Raw genomic sequence first — 23,358 nt, 5'->3', positions numbered from 1 at the left:
GTGCGTGAGTGAGAGAGGGAGAGAGAGAGCAGTTTGCTGCTGCTGCTGCTGCTGCTGCTGCTTTGCTGGGGAGAAGGGGAAAAAAGGTCGCCTTTTTTGGTTGTTGGTGCGGTAATCAAAGCCGCACAGGCACAGCACAGGCAGATCAAAATGCCTCTTGTTTTTGACGGGACTATATGATGATGATGATAAGTGAATAAGGACAAGCCATTTGTTTTCCTTCCCTCGGAGCTTCCACATTATTTCTGGGCTGGACTTTTACGCGTTTCTGTGCGGGACTTTCTTTTTTTTCCTCGGGACTATAAATGCGGTGATGGGAATAGTGGACGCTTCATCGAATCAAAGAGGATAACAGCAAGAGAGAGATTACATTTTATTTCTTCAATTTTAGGGCTATTCCTTTCTTTCTCTTTCACAAGTGCACTTTGCGTGGGGAAGGTGTTTTTATTCGGCTGATGTGATGTTCGTGCTGCTGATGCTGACGGTCCTGTGCGTCACGGACGGCGCGCTCTCGCAGATCCGCTACTCGGTGCCGGAGGAGGCTCCGCACGGCACGCTGGTGGGGAACATCGCCGAGGACCTGGGGCTGGACCTCACCAAGCTGGCCGAGCGGCGCTTCCAGGTGGTGCCCGGGTCGCGCACCCCTTACCTGGAGGTGAACCTGGAGAACGGCGTGCTGTTCGTCAACGAGAAGATCGACCGCGAGCTGATCTGCAAGCAGAGCGCCAGCTGCCAGCTCAACATGGAGGTGTTCCTGGAGAGCCCGCTGGAGCTGTTCCGCGTGGAGATCGAGGTGGCGGACATCAACGACAACCCGCCCGCCTTCCCCGAGACCGACATCACGGTGGAGATCTCGGAGAGCGCCGTGCCGGGCACCCGCTTCCCGCTGGAGAGCGCCTTCGACCCGGACGTGGGCTCCAACGCGCTGCGCACCTACGACATCACCACCAACAACTACTTCTACCTGGACGTGCAGACGCAGACGGACGGCAACAAGTTCGCGGAGCTGGTGCTGGAGAAGCCGCTGGACCGCGAGCAGCAGGCGGCGCACCGCTACGTGCTGACGGCCGTGGACGGCGGCCAGCCGCCGCGGACGGGCACCGCGCTGCTGGTGGTCAAGGTGCTGGACTCCAACGACAACGTGCCCGTGTTCGACCAGCCCGTGTACACGGTCAGCCTCGCGGAGAACGCGCCGGTCGGGACGCTGGTGATCCAGCTGAACGCCACCGACCTGGACGAGGGCCAGAACGGCGAGATCGTCTACTCCTTCAGCAACCACATCTCCGGCCGCGTGAAGGATCTGTTTAGCATCGACGCGCGCACCGGGCGCATCGAGGTGCGTGGCGAGGTGGACTTCGAGGAGAGCGGCTTGTATCAGATTTTCGTCCAGGCCAAGGACCTGGGGCCGAACGCCGTGCCCGCGCACTGCAAGGTGCTGGTGAAAGTGACAGACCTGAACGACAACGCTCCGGAGATCACCTTCAGCACCGTGACCGAGTCGGTGAGCGAGAAGGCGGCGCCCGGCACCGTCATAGCGCTGCTGAGTGTGATGGACCGCGACGGCGAGGACAACGGACAGGTGCACGTCGAGATCCTGGGCGACGTGCCGTTCAAGTTGAAGTCCTCCTTTCAGAATTATTTCACCATCCTGACGGACGGGCCGCTCGACCGAGAGCAGGCGGACTCGTACTCCGTGACCGTGGTCGCTCGGGATAAAGGCGCGCCCTCCCTCGCCACCAGCAAGTCAATTAAGGTGCACGTGTCGGACGAGAACGACAACGCGCCGACGTTCACGCAGTCCATCTATGATGTGTATGTGACCGAGAACAACGTGCCGGGGGCGTACATCCACGCCGTGACGGCTCTGGACCCGGACATCGGCCAGAACGCTCTCATAAGCTACTCCATACTGGAGTGTGACATCCAGGGCATGTCAGTGAAGACCTACGTGTCCATCAACGAGGAGACGGGCTACCTTTACGCCCTGCGCTCCTTCGACTACGAGCAGCTGAAGGACTTCACCTTCACGGTGCAGGCCCGGGACGCCGGCGGGCCCGAGCTCTGGTCCAACGCCACGGTCAAAGTCATCGTGGTGGACCAGAACGACAACCCCCCCTCGGTACTCGCCCCGCTGGGCAAGAACGGCACGGCCCGGGAGCCGCTGCCCCGCACGGCCGAGCCGGGCTACCTGGTGACCCGCGTGGTGGCCATGGACGCCGACGACGGCGAGAACGCGCGGCTCTCCTACAGCATCCAGCGGGGCAACGACAACGGCATGTTCCGCATGGACTGGCGCACGGGCGAGCTGCGCACGGCGCGCCGGGTGTCCGCCAAGCGGGACCCGCGGCAGCTCTACGAGCTGCTGATCGAGGTGCGGGACCACGGGCAGCCGCCGCTCTCCTCCAGCGCCAGCGTGCTGGTGGTGCTGGTGGACAGCGTGGTCATGGAGGGCCGCGGCCCGGGAGAACGGGGTGGCAGCTCGGCCAAGGCCAAGGACGGGGCCCTGGACCTCACGCTCATCCTCATCATCGCGCTGGGCTCCGTGTCCTTCGTCTTCCTGCTGGCCATGATCGTGCTGGCCGTGCGCTGCCAGAAGGACAAGAAGCTCAACTTCTACACGTGCCTGACCAGCGAGTGCTGCCTGGGCTGCAGCTCGTGCTGCTCGCGGCAGGGCCGCGCGGCGGCCCGCAAGAAGAAGCTCAGCAAGTCGGACATCATGCTGGTGCAGAGCGCCGTCAATGTGAGCGGGCCGGTCGGCACGGCCCAGGTCCCCGTCGAGGAGTCCGGCACCTTCGGCTCCCACCACCAGAACCAGAACTACTGCTACCAGGTGTGTCTGACGCCGGAGTCGGCCAAGACCGACCTCATGTTCCTGAAGCCGCGGAGTCCTTCCAGGAGCACGGACACCGACCACAACCCGTGCGGGGCCTTAGTGACAGGGTACACAGATCAGCAGCCAGACATCATATCAAACGGCAGCATTTTATCAAACGAGGTAAGAGTCGCTCTCATCCACACTACGCAACAAAATCCCCACTGTAGCTCGAGCCCGAGTGTACAAATGTTCACACTATCAGATTAAAAGAACATCGAGGGCCTTAGTTAGTGTGTATAAATCTATCCCACATTTCCCATTCCCAACCCCCCAACCCCCAGCATTTGTGATAGCTTAATAATCCATAAATCACAGCCGTTATGCCTGGATTGTGTTACTACATGGCTGAACAATGGAAGCCTGTGCTTGACACACAGCTCTGTGGGGGACGATCGCATTTAAAACGTCCCTAACATGATGATATAGCTGCAGGAAAATAAATGAGAGCTAAAGGCACATGATAGATCCATCGTTGATACACGAGCCATTTCCACGTCCCATGTAATATCCCTCAGTCTAGTGGCATGCCAGGCTTCAGTGTCATAACAAATGGCCTTGTTGTTTTGCATAACGCATAAGCCTGCAACATCCTCTCCTCCAGAGCGCCACTAAAGCAAACATGATGATGATTAGGCTACCGGTCGCTGACATGCTGCCTTTGGTGGCCCCCATGGGGGGCCCGGGGCCCCCTGGCTGCAACAGCCATGATTGCATGTTTATATGCCGCTGTACCAAAGCGTTTTAGTGCCCGGCCTCTAAATAACAAAATGGATTAAGACGCAGATAATAAGCATTAATAAGCATAACATAATGTGCCTTGGAGGCTGATGGTTGTGTGCGTGTGTCTGTGTGTGTGTGCATGTGAGAATGAGAGCGTGCATGTGGCATGCGCTGTAAAGGCCGGTCCCCTGTGAGAGAGAGAGGGAGAGAGAGAGAGAGAGAGAGAGAGAGAGAGAGAGAGAGAGAGAGCCAGACATTAAGCATCCCGGTCACGCTGTTGCTGACTGGCACTGGAACAAAGATGCGTGTGTAGCGCTGCCAGCACCAATAGGTGCAGCACTTCATCTCCAGTCTTGGCAACATATCTGTAGGGGAGGGGGGGGGGAGAGGTATACCTTATCCTAACCCCCATCCTCCCCCGTCAAAACACACACCCCTCACCAAAACCCCCTCCCCCCGTATACCTTTGATTACCGAACACGATTCATCCTCTTCCCATATACCTCACATCAACATGGCGCTTTGTGTGGGCTGTGTTATCACTGGTAGTGAATCCTTTTCTGTTCACTGTTGTCACTGTCGGGCAGAAGCCTTGTATCTCAGGTTTCATATAAACCAAGGGGTCTTCCACGTTTTCAGGTCAAGGACCCTTTAGTTGAGAGAGAGATGAAGCAGGGACCCCCACAACCTTTTCAGAGATTCTGTATAGTCTCATTTTTTGACAGCACTATCCTCAGTATATTTTGGATTCATGTCGATTTCAGATATTTAACCACTTAAACCGTCCGTCAGTACTTAATTAACTTGACCTGTCACTCTGTACTTAGTCTGCTCTTTTTCCCCTCTACACCAAACCTCTTTGCTGAAAATAGCCGATCTACAGTGAGCTTGTAGATTTGCTATTTTTGGCTAAAGTTCTCTGAATATATTATGGACGCTAGGGTTCAAGTGGTTGATATAAAAAAGAGAAAATAAGTTTCTATCACACAAAGATTTGGAAGACCCCCTGTAGTAACTCGTCCCGGACCCCCTGTTATATGTGAAACTGAATGCACACATGTGTTGTGCCACAGCAAATTCCTATGTGTATTACACAATGGCAAATAAAGGAATCTGAATCAGAAAACACCCACGATATAAATAAATATATATATTTCTTTCTTCTTTTCTGTAAAAGAAAAAAAACAAGTACACAGAAAATAGCCAACCTGCAAAGTCACAACGCGTTACGCACGGCGTCTCGTTGTGAGCACGCAGATCGGCTGGTGTCCTTATTATTGTACGTGAAAATTGCCCTGAAAAGATTGTCCTTGAAATCCACAAACACACCGAACCAATAAAACGGTATTAACAGGAGCTTGTGGGCTAAATAACACTACATCCATTGGAATACAGGGTTACAGGGAGGGAGGGGGGGGGGCATCCACACAGAGAGGGACGATTATGCTAATCATGTTATGTAAAAGGCTGCCGAGCGGAGCGTAAGCCGAGGAAATAACGCTTCTCCTTCTTGTCTTGCAGAGCAAACAGCAACGAGCTGAGCTCAGCTACCTGGTGGAGAGGCCGCGCCGCGTCAACAGGTAAATATGTTCACCTGTTTCTGGGATAACCTTCGTTTTCTAAAGCACTGGTTCAGGGGGTCCCCAAATTATTTTTTGGGGGGGGTCCCCACTCCCCAGATGATTAACTTAATGTGCAACGTTGTTTTCTCGCTCAACAGTAAACAGACCACCATAAAGTTTAAGTGTATAGAGAGTATCCTCACGTTTCTAAAGTGACAATTTAAGGACTTTTTAATACCTCTGAAATGACAAATGAAACATTGGCCAAATTGTCAAATATTAGAGGCAGAAATTGTGAAAATAGACTATCTATATGCTCACAATGCCTCGCAACGAGAGGCGCTGTGAGCATGTAGATCTGCTATTTTCTCAATAGAACTATGTTATACAAAATGTAATGCCTCAACTCTTATAGTGCTCGTCAGGTTGGGGGGTCCCCAGAAAATATGATTATTTTGGGGGTCGCGGCCTGAAAAGTTTAGGACCACTGTTCTAAGACACTGGCTCTCAACCTTTTCAGGCCCCGACCCCCCAAATAATCATATTTTAACTGGCGACCCCCCCCCCCCCCCCCCCCCCACACACACACACACCCTAATGAGCACTAAGCGTTGAGGCATTTCATTGTGTATAACACAGTTGTGAAAATATTATTTTCACAAAATTATTTTCACAATTTCTGCCTCTATATTTGGTTGATGTTTAATCTGTAATTTTAGAGGTATTACAAAGTGAGCCTAGTGTACAATGAACATTTTGCGTGGCACGAGTGCTGTGCTGAGAGCTTGTAGCTCTACAAGCTCGCAGCGCGGCTTGTAGAGCTTGTATATCTATATAATGATTAAAGTGGTCACAAATCTAAAGTGACACAGATTTGTGTTCAGACCTAAATGGGTTAATGGTGGTGATGATGATGATGATGGTGAAGGTGAAGGGGGTATACTGTCTAGGCCAGGAATAATGGCCCATTATGGGGCAGTTAGAAAGTAATTGATTATTGCCTGTGTTGTTAGGAAGGAGCTACTGATCATTATTGACCAGTATTGATCATACCCTGCGTTGTGTTTGTGTTGTGTTTGTGTTTGTGTTGTGTTGTGTTCAGTGGTGTAAAGTACATTTACTTAATTAAGTACTGTACTTCAGTAACATTTTGAGGTATTTGTACTTTACCAATCCTTTTACTTCTACTCCGATACATCTCAGAGGCAAATATTGAACCTTTACTCCACTACTGTTATATGACAACTTTAGTTACTAGTTGCTTTGTAGATTTTGATTTTAATGCATTACAAATCATTTGGTCAGTTTGAAAATAGCCGTAACTACAAGCTCAGTGAGCTTGTAGATCTGCTATTCTCAAACGATCTTTATACATTTTAAACATTGGAAAAGTGACATTCTGTCAGTAGTGAGTACTTTCTACTTTTTGATGCCAATACTTTTTTAACTTTTACTCAAGGAAATCCTAAATCACAGGCTTTTACACAGTATTTCACAGTGTGTCTACATTGCTGTATTGATTCCTTAACTTAAGTCAAACATTTGAGTAAATCTTCCCACCCCTGCTTGTGTTGTGGTGCAGCTCGGCCTTCCAGGAGGCGGACCTGGTCAGCTCCAAGGACAGCGGTCACGGGGACAGCGAGCAGGGTGACAGTGACCATGACGCCACCAACAGGGGACACTCCTCTGGTAAGTTCCCCCCACACATCGCGGTCAGCTGTCTCATCGTGTGTGTGTTCTGCGCTAAGTGGTCAATACACAGTGTCAGGGACATGATGGGCCCCTGATTCAGCCCGGGAAAAAGAGTTGGAGAGGCCCTCATTGCACACTATAGAGAGAGATCTCTCTCCATAGCGCTGCTGCTACTCAAAGATTTGCCATTTCAGATCGTGACAAGTGACAAGCCAGTGTGCCAATTACATGAGTTATATTTCGTCGTTGTCGCGAGGAAACTTTGTATGTCCAAAACCCTTTGTTTTGTATTTATCATTTTTAAAATGATTTCAAACTAGTGAAAACAGACGATCTGGCCGGGAATGAACCGGCCGTTCGGGAGTTGTCCCGCTTTTCCCAATGGCCAGCACGTCCCTGCACAGTGTAGGAGCCAAACTGGGTTAAATGGTATTTGGGCACTGATTGAAGGGTGATTGATGGAGGCACCACATTGGCACCTCGTTTCATGGGAGTGTCTCTGTGGGTGGCCTCAAGAGGTGACAAAAGACAGTTCTCCCATGATCACCTTCAAGGCTGGTTGTGTCCATGGAGGTATAGGGTGAGCTGGGGGAGAGACACTTTTGTTGACCGCACTATTGCACTTTCGCTTTTAATTCGCACTTTCATCATTGCATTTCTTGCTCACTGCTAAAACTAACCTTCTTCCACTTCAGGGTTTTGCCCTGATGTAGCGATACAGGGGGACGGTCAGTGTCGTTTCTTATTGGCGGTGCTAAGTGTGTGTGATGGCCTTATTGTTCATATTAGAGAGGGCAAAAAGAGTGAAAAGAGAAGAGAAAGAGGAAAAGACTGCTAAATCACAAAGATACGCGCACACACACCGTGCCTCTGTGTCTTGTGTGTGTGTGTGTGTGTGTGTGTGTGTGCGTGTGCGTGCGTGCGTGTGTGTGGCATGTGCGCACATGGACTCACATGAAAGCGGTGCACACGTGTGAACAGCGAAGAATTTAGTGTCAAATTTGAAGTGTCACATACATCACTGGGTTTACACAGGTGTAAAAAGAAGTGGGTGAAGAAAAAGAAAAAGATGCATGGTTTTCAGGAAAAGGCAAAGAAAAGCAAGCTAGGGTGTTCTAGGTTTTGCCTGTGTGTATTTTCACGTTTCCTCTGGTAAGCTGGCAGTTGGCCGGTCATTATTCGAGACATTTCGCAATTATTTTTTGGCAGAAAAAAATCAGCGTTGGGAGCTGTTAGATAAGCTATTTTCACTAGCTTGGTGCAACACTCTTATATGAGGAACTAGTGTGCTGATTTGCAAACAAACAGAAATAGTTGTAACATGGAGATACAAGGTGTCTGCCTGACATCAGTGCCATGTATGTAGCAGGCGTATGTATACACAGTGCATGCATGCATGATGTTTAGAACAGGGGAACGTTTTCAGGCCAAGGACCCCTTAGTTGAGAGAGAGATGAAGCAGGGACCTCCACAACCTTTTCAGAGAATAGTTTCATTGTTTGACAGCACTATCCTCAGTATATTTTGGATTCATGTCAATTTCAGATATTTAACCACTTAAACCGTCAATACTTAACTTGACCTTTCACTCTGTACTTAGTCTGCTCTTTTTCCCCTCTACGCCAAACCTCTTTGCTGAAAATAGCCGATCTACAAGCTCACTGCGAGGCGTTGTGAGCTTGTAGATCTGCTATTTTTGGCTAAAGTTCTCGGAATATATTATGGACGCTAGGGTTTAAGTGGTTGATGTAAAAAAGATAAAATAAGTTTCTATTACACAACGATTTGGAGGACCCCCTGTAGTAACTCTGAGCACCCCCAACAGGGGGTCCCGGACTTAGAAGGCTTAGAAGTTTTATGTAGCATCGTCATACGCAGCGGGAGTGTGCATGTTTGTAGTCTGTCCATGTAAAACACCCCTATTTTTATGCAGCCTGTGTCGTGCCTCCACCATCATTACCATTTGTACTGATAGGAGAAGTGTTTAAAAAAGATCACCGTTTCCATTTGGCAAAAGGACAGAGACAGGGTCGCGAGGGAAAAGTGCTTTGGCGAGACTACAAGTGGGCGGTGTGAAAAAAAAAAATGAAAAAAGAAAAGAAAAGTCAAATTCAGTATTTTAATGAGCTGCTGGAATGTGACCTCTGCCAAAACACAGCTCTTTAATGCTTGAACCCCAGCATCCCTATTATTCGGCAATCGGCAGACATAGCAGATCTACGAGCAAATCTGCAAGCTCTCCTCGCCGACAATAGCTGATCTACCAGCTTGTAGGTCGGCTATTTTCGGCCAAAGAGATTCGGTGTAGAGAGGGAAACGAGCACACCAAGTACAGTGCAACTCAGGTCCAACACAGGAGTAGACAGTACAGGTCCTTAGTGGGTAACACTTGAACATGATCATTCATTGATTGTGCGCTTGTCGATCGTCTGTGTTTTTTGGGGAGGAGATTTGGTGGAAATAGCCGATCTACAAGATCGGCTATTTCCACTATCAATGTTCTTTTTTTAAGTATAAAGTTGTCAAATATGTTAGTAATTTCTTTGTATATTTAGGTTATGTGTCACGGCTGTCACGTCTACCATGTGCAACTTCAAAGCTTTTAGAGGTATTAAAAAGTCCTTAAAGGAGCCCAAAATGACTTTTTTTCTATTGATTACTCAGGCCATGGAGAGTAGAGTTCAATAATATTTTTTGGTTTTTGTCACAAAAATGTGATAACAATAAATTTACCCCCATTGATTCCGGATGGTGACCCGTTTCGAAACGGGTCACCATCCGGAATCAATGGGGGTAAATTTACTCGAATCAAAATTTTGTCTTAGTAATGTGACAAAAACCAAAAAATATTATTGAACTCTACTCTCCATGGCCTGAGTAATCAATAGAAAAAAAGTCATTTTGGGGGTGAACTACTGTCACTTTAGAAATGTGCATAATAATACCCTCTATACACTTAAACCTCATGTCGGTTTGTTTACAGTTGAGTGAGAAAACAATGTTGCACATTAAGTTAATCATCTGGGGACCCCCCAAAATAATTTGGGGACCCCCCTGGGTGGACCGACCCACAGGTTGAGAACCACTGGTTTACAGGGTATTGTTACGGTCCTTTGTTGTCAATGGCCAGTACACACATTGTTTTCCATTTTTAGAGGATAAATCGTGAAATTGAGACAAAGACAAATCATTAACATCCATGATTAAAGGACATTTTTGCTTCTATAGACTAGCCAGCGTGCCGTGCCGCCTTGGACATTCAGAGTATTATCAACCGTTCTCTGATTCATTGCAACAGCAATATGCCCACGTTCTGGTCGGGTCACGTTTTGTGAATAAACTCTTAAAGGACATTTTGCTTCTATAGACTAGCCAGCGTGCCGTGCCGCCTTGGCCAGTAAACAGTGGACATTCAGAGTATTATTAACCGTTCTCTGATTCATTGCAACTGCAATATGTCCACGTTCTGGTCTGGTCACGTTTTGTGAATAAACTCTTAATCATTTCCCAGCGCGGCAATATTTTTGTCCATCGTGGTTTGGCCTTATATAGATTAAAATCTGTCCGTTCTATGTGTTTCTTGGATTTTATACTAGTCATGTACTGTAGTCTTTTTGTTGTGTTTTAAGCGTCAGTGAAATTAGTCGCTGTGCACATCCCTAATCCATGTGGCTTAAACACCCCCCAAATTTAAAAATTGTTAGGTTAGACACAGCTGTATCTTTTCTCTGTGGACGTTGAGTATAATGTTAACCACTTTGTACACCAAAACATCGCATTGTGAGCTTGTAGATCAGATATTCTGTCCTCCCCCCATCAGAATATCGTCGTTGTCAGGTGGAAACCTTGTATGTCCAAGACTGTTCGTTTTGAATTTATCATTTTAAAAATGAACTAAACTAGTGAAAACAGCAGATCTACAAGCATACAACGCCTCGCACCACGAGGCGTTGTGTGCTTGTAGATCGGCTGTTTTCACTACTTTTGTGCGACAGCCTTGTATGATGAAGCAGGGCTTTACTTGGTGAAAAAACGTACAAACTTGAAACTTGGAGATACGAGGTTTCTGCCCGACAGTGACGATATGCATGCTATGGGGTTCTTAAATTGAGCAGTCGCGAGGAGGACATATGGGGCCCACACACTTTAAGGACTGGATAGGATTCAAAGCTTCCCCTTTTTGACTTCCAAGTCATTTCCCCCGTCTATGAGGTGGGAAATCTGGGACATTTCGGGTGTATTCAACGATCTGACATGCCGCCAGTGTGATAGCTCAGTCCCTGTCACTTCCTTGCCACCTCTAGTGTGAACCTTTGCTTTATTCACCCAATGGACCAGGCCCAGTTCTTTTTCTTTTTTATTTCTTCACCTTACAAGCCTGTGAGGTTTGCAAGATCATCTGAGCGTTCCGCCGGAAAAAAAGGGAATCTAAAGCATTTGTGTTGGAGTGTTAAAAAGTTATATTAAACATTCTGGCTTTGACTTTTTCACCATCGCCCACTTGTAGTTTCGCCGAAGCACATTCTTTTTTTTTTCTCGCGACCCGCCAGTCGCCTTTGGCAAATGGAAACGGTGATCTTTTTAAACACCACATTTATGTCCTACTTTATCACGCCAGAGAAGAGTTGTTAACGAGCAGTTGGAAGCGACCACAGAAACCGTCTGGCCTTCGCCTTCGTTAAATTGGTGAACCAGTGAACGTGACATGTCACTTGGTTAAGATATTTAGGACATTTATGCAGACTACGTGTGTAATGTTTATTTCGCCCTTCTGAACTGGGGGGAGAGCATGTGTGTGTGTGTGTGTGTGTGTGTGTGTGTGTGTGTGTGTGTGTGTGTGTGTGTCACACACACGTCACGTGGCTATTGCGGTTCATTCACGTCGACGTTCCCCGGGCCATTTTGTGTGACAAACGCATAACTTTCAAATAGGTTTCAAAATGTAAAAATGAACGCGTGCAAATGAGCTTAGGGGCGGGTGTGGCGCGTGGGGAATGAAGCTATAAAGTTCATTTATTTGGGAGAGAGCTGTGCTCAAGCATCACGTTAACCCTCGCTACAACCATGTAGCCAGAGGAGGACACTCCACTTAATAGATCTTTTGGAGTCTCGGGCTGATTTGCATGCATTTGCATATTTGAATATTTAAATTAACGGCACCTGAGGAGATTATGTGAAACCCTGACCACTGATCCAAGATCTGTACTTATTTTCTAATTTCCAATTGCCGGGAATCGTTGTCCCAGAAACTGACTTTTTAAAGCACAGGATAATTCCTAGCGGTAAGCACCGCGGTCAGAAGAAGATTTAATTCATTCATGCAGTTGTTCTCAAACCTTTAATTTCAAGGACCCCCCTCCCCCACCCCTGTTTAATATGCATTGCAACACGGAACCCCATTTGATACCATTTTCCATCTCTGGGAACCCACTTTACAAGTGGGACCAAAATGGACCTGTTTGGTTCCACTTCCACTACACTTTCAGAGTCAAAGATCCGTAAATCCTCAAGGACCTGTGACCCCACTTTGAGAATATTCGCAGAAAAGGTTGTGGTCTTAAAGGAGTAGTTCACCCCCAAAATGTTTTTTTTATTGATTAATCACACCATGGAGACTTATTGAGTTCAATTGAATAATTGTTTTTGTCTTAGGAATGCGACAAATACAAAATAATATTATTGAACTCAAGTCTCCATGGCGTGAGTAATCAATAGAAAAAAAGTCATTTTGAGGGTGAACTACTCCTTTAAACAGCGTGTACCCCCTTCCCATTGTAGCCGAGTATGCTGATTAGCGCAGAAGCAGGGGTCCCGACCCGCAGGTTGAGAACCCCTGGCTTAATACAGTGTGTCCTCCTCCTCGCGCCAAACCGTCCGACTCAATTAGCAACAGCCGGGGGAAAATAAGCTCCCGCGCGCCGGAGAGCGGAAGGCAACCGCGTTATAAGCCACACTATCAATTATTCTAATCAAACAAAGACTTAATGCACGGCAAATAATCGCTTTAAAAAACCCCGCCTGCCGCTAAGCCTGCTGATAATTCTAACCATGCACTAACAACGCAAACTGTATCCTGTTTTGCCACAACAAGGGTACACAAAGTCAACAGTTAAAAAAAAGGAAAAGAAAATGTCTTTAGGGGCCTGGCAAAAAGAGCACACTACTGGGGAACTCGTGCCTCTAGGGCAAGGGTTCCCGCAGACGTTTCAGGCTGCGCCCCCCCAAAATAATCATATTTGAACTGCCCCCCCTCCCCCCCCCCTCTCCCTCACCCTGACAAGCACTTGGAATTTATAGGCATTACATGCGTTTGACTCGGTTCCACAGATAAATATTGTGGAAAATAGCAGCTCTAAATGGTAAATGGTGCATTTTTATAGCACTTTTTATTCAAAGCGCTTTCCCATAGATTGTGCATTACATTCACCCATTCACACACACACACACACGCACGCACACACACGCACACACCGATGGCGGAGGAAACCTAAGGCAGTCAAGGACACTTCGACACCAACTCTGGCGAAGACCGGGATCGAACTGGGAACCTCACGGTTCCCATCCGGCCGCTCTACCAGCCACTCTACCCCTGAGCAACTGCCCCCCCCCCCCTAGATCTACAAGCTCACAGCGCCTCGCGCTGCGGTCCGTTGTGAGCCTGTAGATCGGCTATTTTCCACTATGTTTGCCCTGATCTTGCTTACATAATGCTTGACAATTTGACATTATAGCCTATTGGTTTTAAAAGGGCATGAAAGGTCCTTAGATCATCACGTTAGAAACGTGCAGATGTTTGTGTATAATGTATGTTGGCTTGTTTACTGTTGAGTGAGAAAATAATGTTGTACATTAAGCTAATCTCCCTCCCCCCCAAAAAAACAAAACAAAACAACTATTCTGGGGACCATGCAACCCCCAGTTTGGGAACCACTGCTCTATGGCAAGAAATACCGTCCCGGAAATACGAGGGGGTGGGGACTATTCATAACATAAAATATTAACTCCACGTTGGCAGCGCTCAAATAAAACACTAGCGTACCACATAATCTAGCAGGAAATAGAGCAACTCCCGTCCACATAAAGCAGTCCCCTCTCTCTCTCTCTCTCTCTCTCTCTCTCTCTCTCTCTGTCTGCTATTGGAGTAAAAACGTCCGCCGGTCATAAAAGTGAGACACATGCTGTGAATGTTGGAAGTGTACTCTGGGCTTATCAGAGCCGAGGAGAGCACATAGAGCTTGTAGTGGTGGGGAAAAAAACGAAGTACTTAAGTTTATCCTTCACATATGAATTTAGAGGTGTTTTTTCCTTCTACTCCTTCTACTTTTCTTTTTAACTTAGTCTGGGGAACGGAAGCTCTGATCATGAGTTTGTGTGACAGCCTTGTCTGATGAAGCAGGGCTTTACTTCACTAAAGAACATACACATTTGAAACGTGGAGATACGAGGTTTCTGCCCGACAGTGACGATATGAAGATAGGAGGGTTCTGCCCGACGTTGTGTTGATGCACATTGTGGTAGTGCAACCTATACTTTTGCAAAAAATAAATAATAACAATAATACAAAAAAATCCTAGTACTTCTTCCACCACTGGTGGATGCGTGGCTCATTAAGCCATGGGTGCAGGCAGTGTCCGTGATGACAGGCCCCCGCCTGCGCACGGAAGCGGCCCCACGGCTGAACGGCGAGATAAACTCACACACACACACACACACACACACACACACACACACACACACACACACACACACACACACACACACACACACACACACACACATTCATAACTCAGAGGGATTGGCCCCTATTGTATGAGCTCACATCATGTGCCCCTGAGGGCAGGGGGAGAATTAAAATAATGTGGGGGGAGGGGGAGAGGGGGGGCTACACGGAGGAATGTAGGGGAGGGGGGCCTGAGAACCTGTGTGTGTGTGTGTGTGTGTGTGTGTGTGTGTGTGTGTGTGTGTGTGTGTGTGTGTGTGTGTGTGTGTGTGTGTGTGTGTGTGTGTGTGTGTGTGTGTGTGTGTGTGTGTGCGTGCGTGCGTGCGTGCGTGCGTGCGTGCGTGCGTGCGTGCGTGCGTGCGTGCGTGCGTGCGTGCGTGCGTGCGTGCGTGCGTGCGTGCGTGCGTGCGTGCGTGCGTGCGTGCGTGCGACCAAATGTCAGCACAACAAGTAGATAATAGAGTAGAATGTGAGAAACACACGTTGTGTTGCGGTGAAGACCATTTTCCTGGTCCTCCTAACAAAAACAAATTGTTTTGTTACTTTGTGGCGTGGGAATGTCACACACCACCGTGCACAGTGCACGGTGCGACCCATAGCCAGCTCATCCTAGATGTGTGCTGTCCTTTCAGCTATATGTTCACCGGTGTGGGAAACCAGCGCGAGTGAGCACGCAACACTTGTGTCAAATTGGCGACACGACGAGAGCTTGTAGATCTGCTATTTTACTGTATGCAACACCGGCGTGCAACTGAGTGCAAATAGTTCCCAAAGTTTTACCTTGAGACCCAAAAGAGAAATTAGATGTTTGCCCGGGACCAAAACTTGTGAAAATAGCTGATCTACAAGCTCGGAGCTTGTGCGGTAGGTCAGCTATTTTAACTAATCCTTAAAACGTTTATTTTTAATTTTTTTATTATAATTTATAGATTTTTTTTTTCTTTTTGTTTTATTCATGAAATACTTTTGAAAAATGTTGGAATTGTTTTCCAACTGATGAAAAGTTGTGATTATCATTATTGTCTTTAAATCTTTTGAAATGTTTTTCTTTTTTATGTAAGAAAAAAAAGAGATGGGGGACATTTCACTTGCGACCCATAAAAACGTGTCCACGACCCAAACATGGGTCCCGAGTCCCGACCCAGTGTGTGGGAGTAAGGGTGGGGGGCGGAGGGGGAGGTGATAAAAAAGGGGGTTTAGATTTGCATTCCTGCGGTGGGAGCGTGAAGGAATGAAGCAGAGAGTGAATGGGTAGATGACTGGGAGTGAGTGAGTTAGCGAGTGAGTGAATGAATCCAGTGTGTTGTTGTGGGCCTGTGCCCCGCCCCGCCTGCCCGCTCCGCTCCGGTCCTGCGTGCCCAGCCCGCCGCGGCCCCTGCAGCCTAGTTGGCCCCGTTCCCATGCAGAACGGGCTCCCAGAGCCGGCGTGGTTGAGAGGCCTGTCACGTTCTGCTGAGTGGCCTCCCCTCCTCACACATCAGCCTAGCGCTGGTCCTCCCAACGGTTTCATGTCGAGGACACGGCCCTGCATGGCTTTGCTCCGCTGTCGCTGTGGGTGTGTGCGTGTGTGTGTGTGTGTGCGTGTGTGTGCTTGTGTGTGAATGGGTTTACGCAATGCACATTAAGCGCTTTTGGATACAAGCCGATATACGTATATAAATGCAACATGTATTTACCAATCTTGATAACGTGCCAATATAAAGCACCAACGTCTTTGCATTGGTGCTTTTACGATACATTACTAATAATAGCCTAATAATATTCTATAGCCCTTAAATTGTATGTGGTGCATTTATATTGCGCCTTCATCCAAGGCGCTTTACAGAAATCGTGTTCTATATTCACCCATTCACACACACATTCATACACCCGATGGCGGAGGAAACCATGCAAGGCACATCGGGAGCAATTAGAGGTTGCTCAAGGAGTCAGGACACTTCAACAGTTACTCTGGGGGAGCCCAGGATCGAACTGGTTCCCAAGCAGCCGCTCTAGCTCCTGAGCCACTGCCGCCCCTATTTAGATGCACAGGGATTGAACTGAATGTTAGTTAAAAAAAAAATCAATACTGCAGTATAGAAATGCTCTGTTACAAGTAAAAGTCTGTAATTCATAATGTACTTGAGTGGAAGTACAAAAGTGCTGGCATCAAACCAGTGATTTGTGAGCTAGGTTGTAGATAGGCTATTTAGTAACAGCATTGGAAATTGGAAATACTCCGGTAAAGTACAAATACCTCAAAATTGTACTTAAGTAGCCTACAATACTTAAGTAAATCTACTATAGTTACCTTACACCACTGGTTTACAGAACAGGCAGCAGGGAAAATATTACTAAAACAATCATTTTACATATTTTCACTTTCAGGCAGAAACCTCGTATCTCCAAGTTTCCAATTTGTATGTTTTTTTTTTTCTTAAATTAAAGCCCTACTTCATCATACAAAAGTGTCGCACAAATGTAGTGAAAATAGACAATCTGCTTGTAGATCGTCTATTTTCACTATTTTAAATCGTTTTTCAAATAAAAAATAAAAAAACGAAAGTTTTGGACATACAAGGTTTCCACCCCACAACGACGAACAACATTGTGTTAAAGTTTAGGAAACAGCCCTTCAGTGTGTGGGCAGGGACTGCTTTCACACGGTTTCACAAATCACACATTGGGACTTGGTACAACATCTTTCAGGCGTGAGATTTTATCCTGGCTTTTATTTTTGTCCTCAGACGTGTCTGTGGGTGGAGATCTATGGCCTGGACGTCTTCAGGGTACTAATCGACACCCTGGACAGAAGTCTTTTGTCCAAAACGTTGCTGCTTTATGTAATTCATTTTGCTTTGCGTCTCGGCCCCGCGAGCCTGAGACCGCTTTGCTTCTGACTCGGCAGAATGACGCCCTCACAAGTGTGTGCGCGCGTGCGTGTGTGTGTGTGTGTGTGTGTGTGTGTGTGTGTGTGTGTGTGTGTGTGTGTGTGTGTGTGTGTGTGTGTGTGTGTGTGTGTGTGTGTGTGTGTGTGTGTGTGTGTGTGTGTGTGTGTGTGTGTGTGTGTGTGTGTGTGTGTGTGTAAAGCAGCTTTCAGACCGACTCAGTGGACACGGAGTCTAGACGTATAGAGCGCAATTCTATCCACCACCAGTCCACCATGGCTCCGGCACGTCGGTGTGTCTTGGGCAGTGCTGTTGTTGTTGTTTGTCAGTCACTCTGTTTGGATCACTTTGCTGTCATTTCCCACAGCCACACCTATACGCACAGCAGTGCTGCCTGCTTTCATTGGTTTTCACAGATCTCATGGACGGATAGCATTTGAATAAAGTCGGTTGAGAGTAAACTTTATTCAAACGGGATCTGTCCTCGTCAGTCACTCAGATATGGCACATCAGCGAGAACTTTGCCTTATCGTACCAGACCAGGGGTCAGCAACCTTTTAGAACACCAGGTGCCATGACTTCATTTTAGTCAGTGTGCCTTATCAACATTACGTTTAATTATGACAAATGAAATTGTAATATTTCCATCTGATTTTGATTGTCCATAGGCAGTACACGACTGATAACCCAGCTATCTCCCAGACTCCCTCCCCAGTCAGAGTTATCAGTTTAAATGAATTAATTACGTGCAGGTCTGCAGGATGTCATTTGTATATAGATGTGAGTGGACCTGATTTAACTGACTAAACTTTTTGAGATATTCAAAACCTCTCTGTGCCACTTATGCCAGCGTGCCAATGTTGGCACCCGTGCCTAAGGTTGCCTACCCCTGTCCTAGATGGACTGTCACGCATGCCCCCATTGGAAATGAATGGGATGCGTGAGATTTCACGGAGTCTGTATGGAGCACAAATTAGGTTTAGGGTTAGGGTTGTCGTTATTTTTTTACATACTTAGTTGTGTGCCGGACCGGTGTTGCTACTGAAAAAGAGCAGATCTACAAGCCCATCCTGGAACTGTTATGCAGCAAACCTGTCATGCATGCGTATCCTATTGCAATAGTCCTTTATGGTTGCGTACGTATATGCCTGGTATGTGTGGTTATCATTAAACATGCATGCCAATAGCCAGCCGTTCAGAACTATAAGCCTCTTTAGGCAGATCTGTGCTCCTTTGCTCGGACTGCGGCCACGCGCATGCAGAGAATTGGCCTTTTTCTCTCTGTTCCCCCCATACACCCCCCACCCCCACCCCCTTTCGGCCCCACCTCCGTGGGCCCCGCGGTTCGCGTTATTGCCGTGGTAACAGCTCGCTGATCAGTAATTCATTTCCCCCCCGACCCTTGCATACCAATTACCAAATGAAGGTTATTACCCGGCCTGATGGGCGCTGCTCGCACCCCCCTACACACACATATCCCCCCACCCCCCCTCTTACCCCCAGCTCTGGAAACCGTTCGGAATTCTAAGATCAGCCCTGAGACGTTAAGTGTAGCCAGGGTTAGTCTCTCTCTTCTTCTTCTACATCTCTATCTCTCTTCTCTCTCTCTCTCTCTCTCTCTCTCTCTCTCTCTCTCTCTCTCTCTCTCTCTCTCAGGGACGTGCAGAGATTGTTAGAGGCAGGGGCTGAAATTTCAAGGCCTTTTGGTGAAAATATTGAAAATAGCCAACATCCAAGCTCACAACGCGTCGCACTGCGACGCGTTGTCAATACTGAAGATGTGGCGTACAAAATTGATTTCTACACCGAGAGGGCGATTCCTTTCAACATAAGATGCTGCATTCACATTCAGGAGAGTTTAGACAAGGCAAATTGCCTTGGCATTTCTTTCACCATAGTGCACGGTCTGGAGAGGGCACTTTTTACAGACAAGTAAAAAGGGCAGGGGATCAAGCCCCCTTTGATGTCTATGTGTGCATGTGCCTCTCTCTCCCTCTTCATCTCTCTCTCTCTCTCTCTCTCTCTCTCTCTCTCTCTCTCTCTCATTCACATTCAGGAGAGTTTAGACAAGGCAAATTGCCTTGGCATTTCTTTCACCATAGTGCACGGTCTGGAGAGGGCACTTTTTACAGACAAGTAAAAAGGGCAGGGGATCAAGCCCCCTTTGATGTCTATGTGTGCATGTGCCTCTCTCTCCCTCTTCATCTCTCTCTCTCTCTCTCTCTCTCTCTCTCTCTCTCTCTCTCTCTCTCTCTCTCTCTCTCTCTCTCTGTTGGTGTTTGGTCAAGGACAGTGACTCTGTTGACACACTTCTCAGTGGGATCTCCATATTTGCACGGCTGGCCAGATGTAAGGCCTCATAATTCAGGACAGATGTTTGCTCAGGGAACCGAGAGGGAATTATCTTCTACACCAACCTTTATTACCCGTTGCATGAGTGTGTTCTAAGGACTGCCAGAATGTACTTGAAGTACCAGGAGCAATATTACAGTGTAGAAATATAAATACTCTGTTACAAGGACAGAAATATACGCAGAATGTCCCATTTCACGATTGTTATTCAACGTATGTACAGTATGTACAAAAGTGGCCCCAATTCTTTAGAAAACAGCACATCTACAAGCTCACTCGTGCATTGTAATGTGTCGTGTTGTGAGCTTATGGATCAGCTATTTTGGAATGATCAAAGCTTAATGTATGAAGTTGTAAAAGTAACCAGTCACTAAACTTTCCATATAATTGTAGTGGAGTAAAAAGTACAATTATAAGGGAAAATAGATTAAGTAACAAACACTCGTTGCCGCGCTGTGAGCTTGTATATCTGCTATTTTTCAATACCTAAAGTATAAAATAATTAAGGCCCCTCCTCCACCTTGGGCCCTAGTAACTCAGTCCCACTTTTACCCCCCTTGTGACGCCCCTGGACGAAATCAACCGGACTGTGAGCATTTTGTGGCTGGGGTGGTGGCTGTCCTTGACGATACACGTGGCTTGGGACGATGCACCTCTTCGTGTACACTTCCATGAGCACGACCAAGGAGTGGGTCAATTGGACTTATTTTTAGTGCCTCGTTGTTTCTTTTTTTATATATCGTGTTCTTCTTCAGACTGTCCATTGCACTTAGGGAATATCCAATCTCCGTCTGCCCGTCCTAAATGTCCAGAAATACGAAGACGTCTCCGCTTTGTCTTTTGGGCTAGAGAGAGTTGCCCCCCGGTCCTGCACGTGTGCATGATGTATTTATACAGAGTTGGGTTATTTTTTTAGTTTTTGTTCTAAAATACAGAACATAGCTGCCTGCAATGTGTTCTGAGCTCGTAAATTGTCTATTTTTGCTGTCGTCTTATCTCCATATTCTAGTTTTTTTGCACCAAGGAGTTTTCCAAGGGTTTTCCCATGGGGTTATAACTGCATATGACATGACTTTACAGGATATCAGTATACTGTATATAGTGCGAAATGAGCACCGCTCACTTCACACGGGTGTAATTCTATATATTTTGGAATCCTGAAAAGAAAAAGAAGGTTTCCACACCGACAAGAGACGATGTATGTCCCTGCTCCTTTTGTTTCCCCAAAGTCCAACCCGGTGCTTTTGTGCGTTCAGGTTCCGGTCTCATCTCTGCATCTCTCAGTGTGGTCTTAAATGCCACATTCCGCCTCACAGTTTAGAGAATTTGGTTTCAGTTTCCAGGGCTGTGGACTTGTGGAGTGCGTTCTCTTTTTCCCCCCCTCTGGACCAGATGGAGCGATCTGTACCGCTGTAGTCGAGTGGGCAGAGAGGCCATGTGTACTGCTAATCATAAGGTCGCCGGTTCGCCTCCAGGCCCCGGCGTCTTACTCTTACGTGTCACATTGTCCCTGAGCAAGGAACTTAACCCCTAACCGCAGCCTCCCTTATGTGCTCATGGCAACGTCTGAGCAGGCATCAAGCCGATACCGAATCTGTCCCGTGAGACTGACAAAGGTCTCCCATCTCCCACGAAGCTAGCCGTGTTATGTGTTTGGTGATAAAGCTGTAAATAATGGAAACGAATGTTCTCTCCAGCTTTCCTCGTGACGTACTGTATCTTTGGGGAAAAGACTTACACGTTTACGTACCATTAACATGACAAAAAGCCGCTATAAAGCAACACTGTCATTTAGGGGGTGCCGTGGATGAAAACGTTTATTTACAGGGGTGACCTGAGCCAAAAAAATAATAATAATAATAATAATGTTTGAGAACCTCTGCTTTATTGAGCTTCATGTTCACTTAACCACGAGGCCCCCCTGGAGGAGAAGCAGCCTGTGTTGTTTATGCTACGCTTGGCTTCACCCGAGGCCACAATACAACCACGCGGAGCTGGGGTTTTTATGCCGCGCATGAAGCCTCATTAATAGGTAACGCGGTGGCGTGTATTTATGGCGACTGGCGGTTTAATATTTCATGAGAATAAGGGGGGGAGAAAAAAAAAACTCTCGTTTAGTTAGAAGCCCGGGCACTTTTCCAAGCTGCTGGAGATGGCGAGCCAAATTAATCCGCTTTTGTAACAAAGCAGATTCTCTGTTTGCTGACCGACACAGAAACGCGCGTGCGCGCGGGGCAGACGCACGCGTTTGTCTAAATAATACTTGCGAGGACATCAACATTTTGTTTTTGGACGGTGATTGGTGCATAACTCCAGTGTTGATTTTTTTGACAGCGAATTTTCATGTAGTTTTAGTCAGTCTTTTGAATAGAATTCTGTTTAGTTCATATTTTAGTCACCTGAAATGTTTTTACTTTTAGTCTAGTTTTAGTCTTAGATTTTAGTCGACTAAATCTACAGATGATTGAGTCGACTAACATTCATTCTTGGCAGGCCTTGGTGGCATCGAAATGGTTGATTTTCACCCAGCTGCACAAGTTCACAACGTGTCACGCTGCGATCAGCTATTTTCGGTCTGTGGCACCCGCGCGCAACCATGACGTCTTAGTTCTACTGGATCTCTGCTCCCTCCCAAACATTTTAGTCTCGTTTTCGTCTCACTCCATTATTCAGTCTGGATTCTTCGGCAATTGGTTCACCCCCTGATCAATCACGACAGTAGCAAAACGGATGACGTGGTTGTTAAGCGACCCTTGTTGGTGTTGTCATGCTAACCTGTTGCTACTTGCTAACCAAAGAATAAACTGGCAGAATAAGAGCGCTGCTAACTAGCAATCAAACACGGTAAAATATGTCTGCTACTGACGATACGATCGCAAGTTACTGCGGTGGGCGACAACATCCTATCCTACTAACTAATAAACTAGTAAGACGCCTCAGGGCGACAAGCGCCATGTCTTGGCCATCTGGCCAGTGATGTACTGTAAATCGGACCAGTTACCCATATATGGAGACCCCTGGTATCCATATATGGAGATCCATGTACTGTATATAGAGAGCCCAAACAAGCTTACTCAGTTATTCGTAATGTGAAAGTCCTATGATGTCTATGACATCTGACATCATACCCTTTTATGCTCATACACGGAGATCCCTGTCTGTAGAACCAGCCACACAGATATGGGCTGTCTTGGCCATATATGTATTCTGTTAGTGTGGTATGTGGCCGATGTGGCCTCCATATATGGGCATTCCCCTATATGAAGTCCTGTTAGATATGGGCTTAATATTGATGACATCAGGGAACTCCAAATATGGGCATAAAAGGGATTATGTTAGTGTGACATCACAGTGAAGCCAGAGTGTGATGTCAGAGCCTTCAAATCTTTGTGTGATAAAACCTTTTTTTTCCTTTTTTATATCAACCACTTGAACCCTAACGTCCATATTCTGAGAACTTTAGCCAAAAATAGCAGATCTACAAGCTCACAACGCCTCGCGCTGCGAGGCGTTGTGAGCTTTTAGATCGGCTATTTTCGGCAAAGAGGTTTGGTGTAGAGAGGAAAAAAG

The 23,358-nt window shown here is 47.1% G+C and overlaps 1 protein-coding gene across 1 annotated transcript in view; it reads left to right on the top strand.

Annotated features, from left to right (window-relative positions):
- The window catches only part of pcdh10b (protocadherin 10b), a gene marked incomplete at both ends in the record, with an annotated part of 97,289 nt that overhangs the window by 61,776 nt on the left and 12,155 nt on the right, over positions 1 to 23,358 (top strand). Inside the window, 3 exons of the mRNA XM_080746579.1 lie at positions 439 to 2,995; positions 5,117 to 5,175; positions 6,740 to 6,846. Of these exons, the coding sequence (XP_080602705.1) occupies positions 439 to 2,995; positions 5,117 to 5,175; positions 6,740 to 6,846 (2,723 nt within the window). The remainder of the gene's footprint in view (positions 1 to 438; positions 2,996 to 5,116; positions 5,176 to 6,739; positions 6,847 to 23,358) is intronic.

This window comes from Nannobrachium achirus (assembly GCF_963921795.1).
Source record: "Nannobrachium achirus genome assembly, chromosome: 17".
Taxonomy (NCBI): Eukaryota; Metazoa; Chordata; class Actinopteri; order Myctophiformes; family Myctophidae; genus Nannobrachium; species Nannobrachium achirus.
This window is presented reverse-complemented; position numbering and strand designations above follow the sequence as displayed.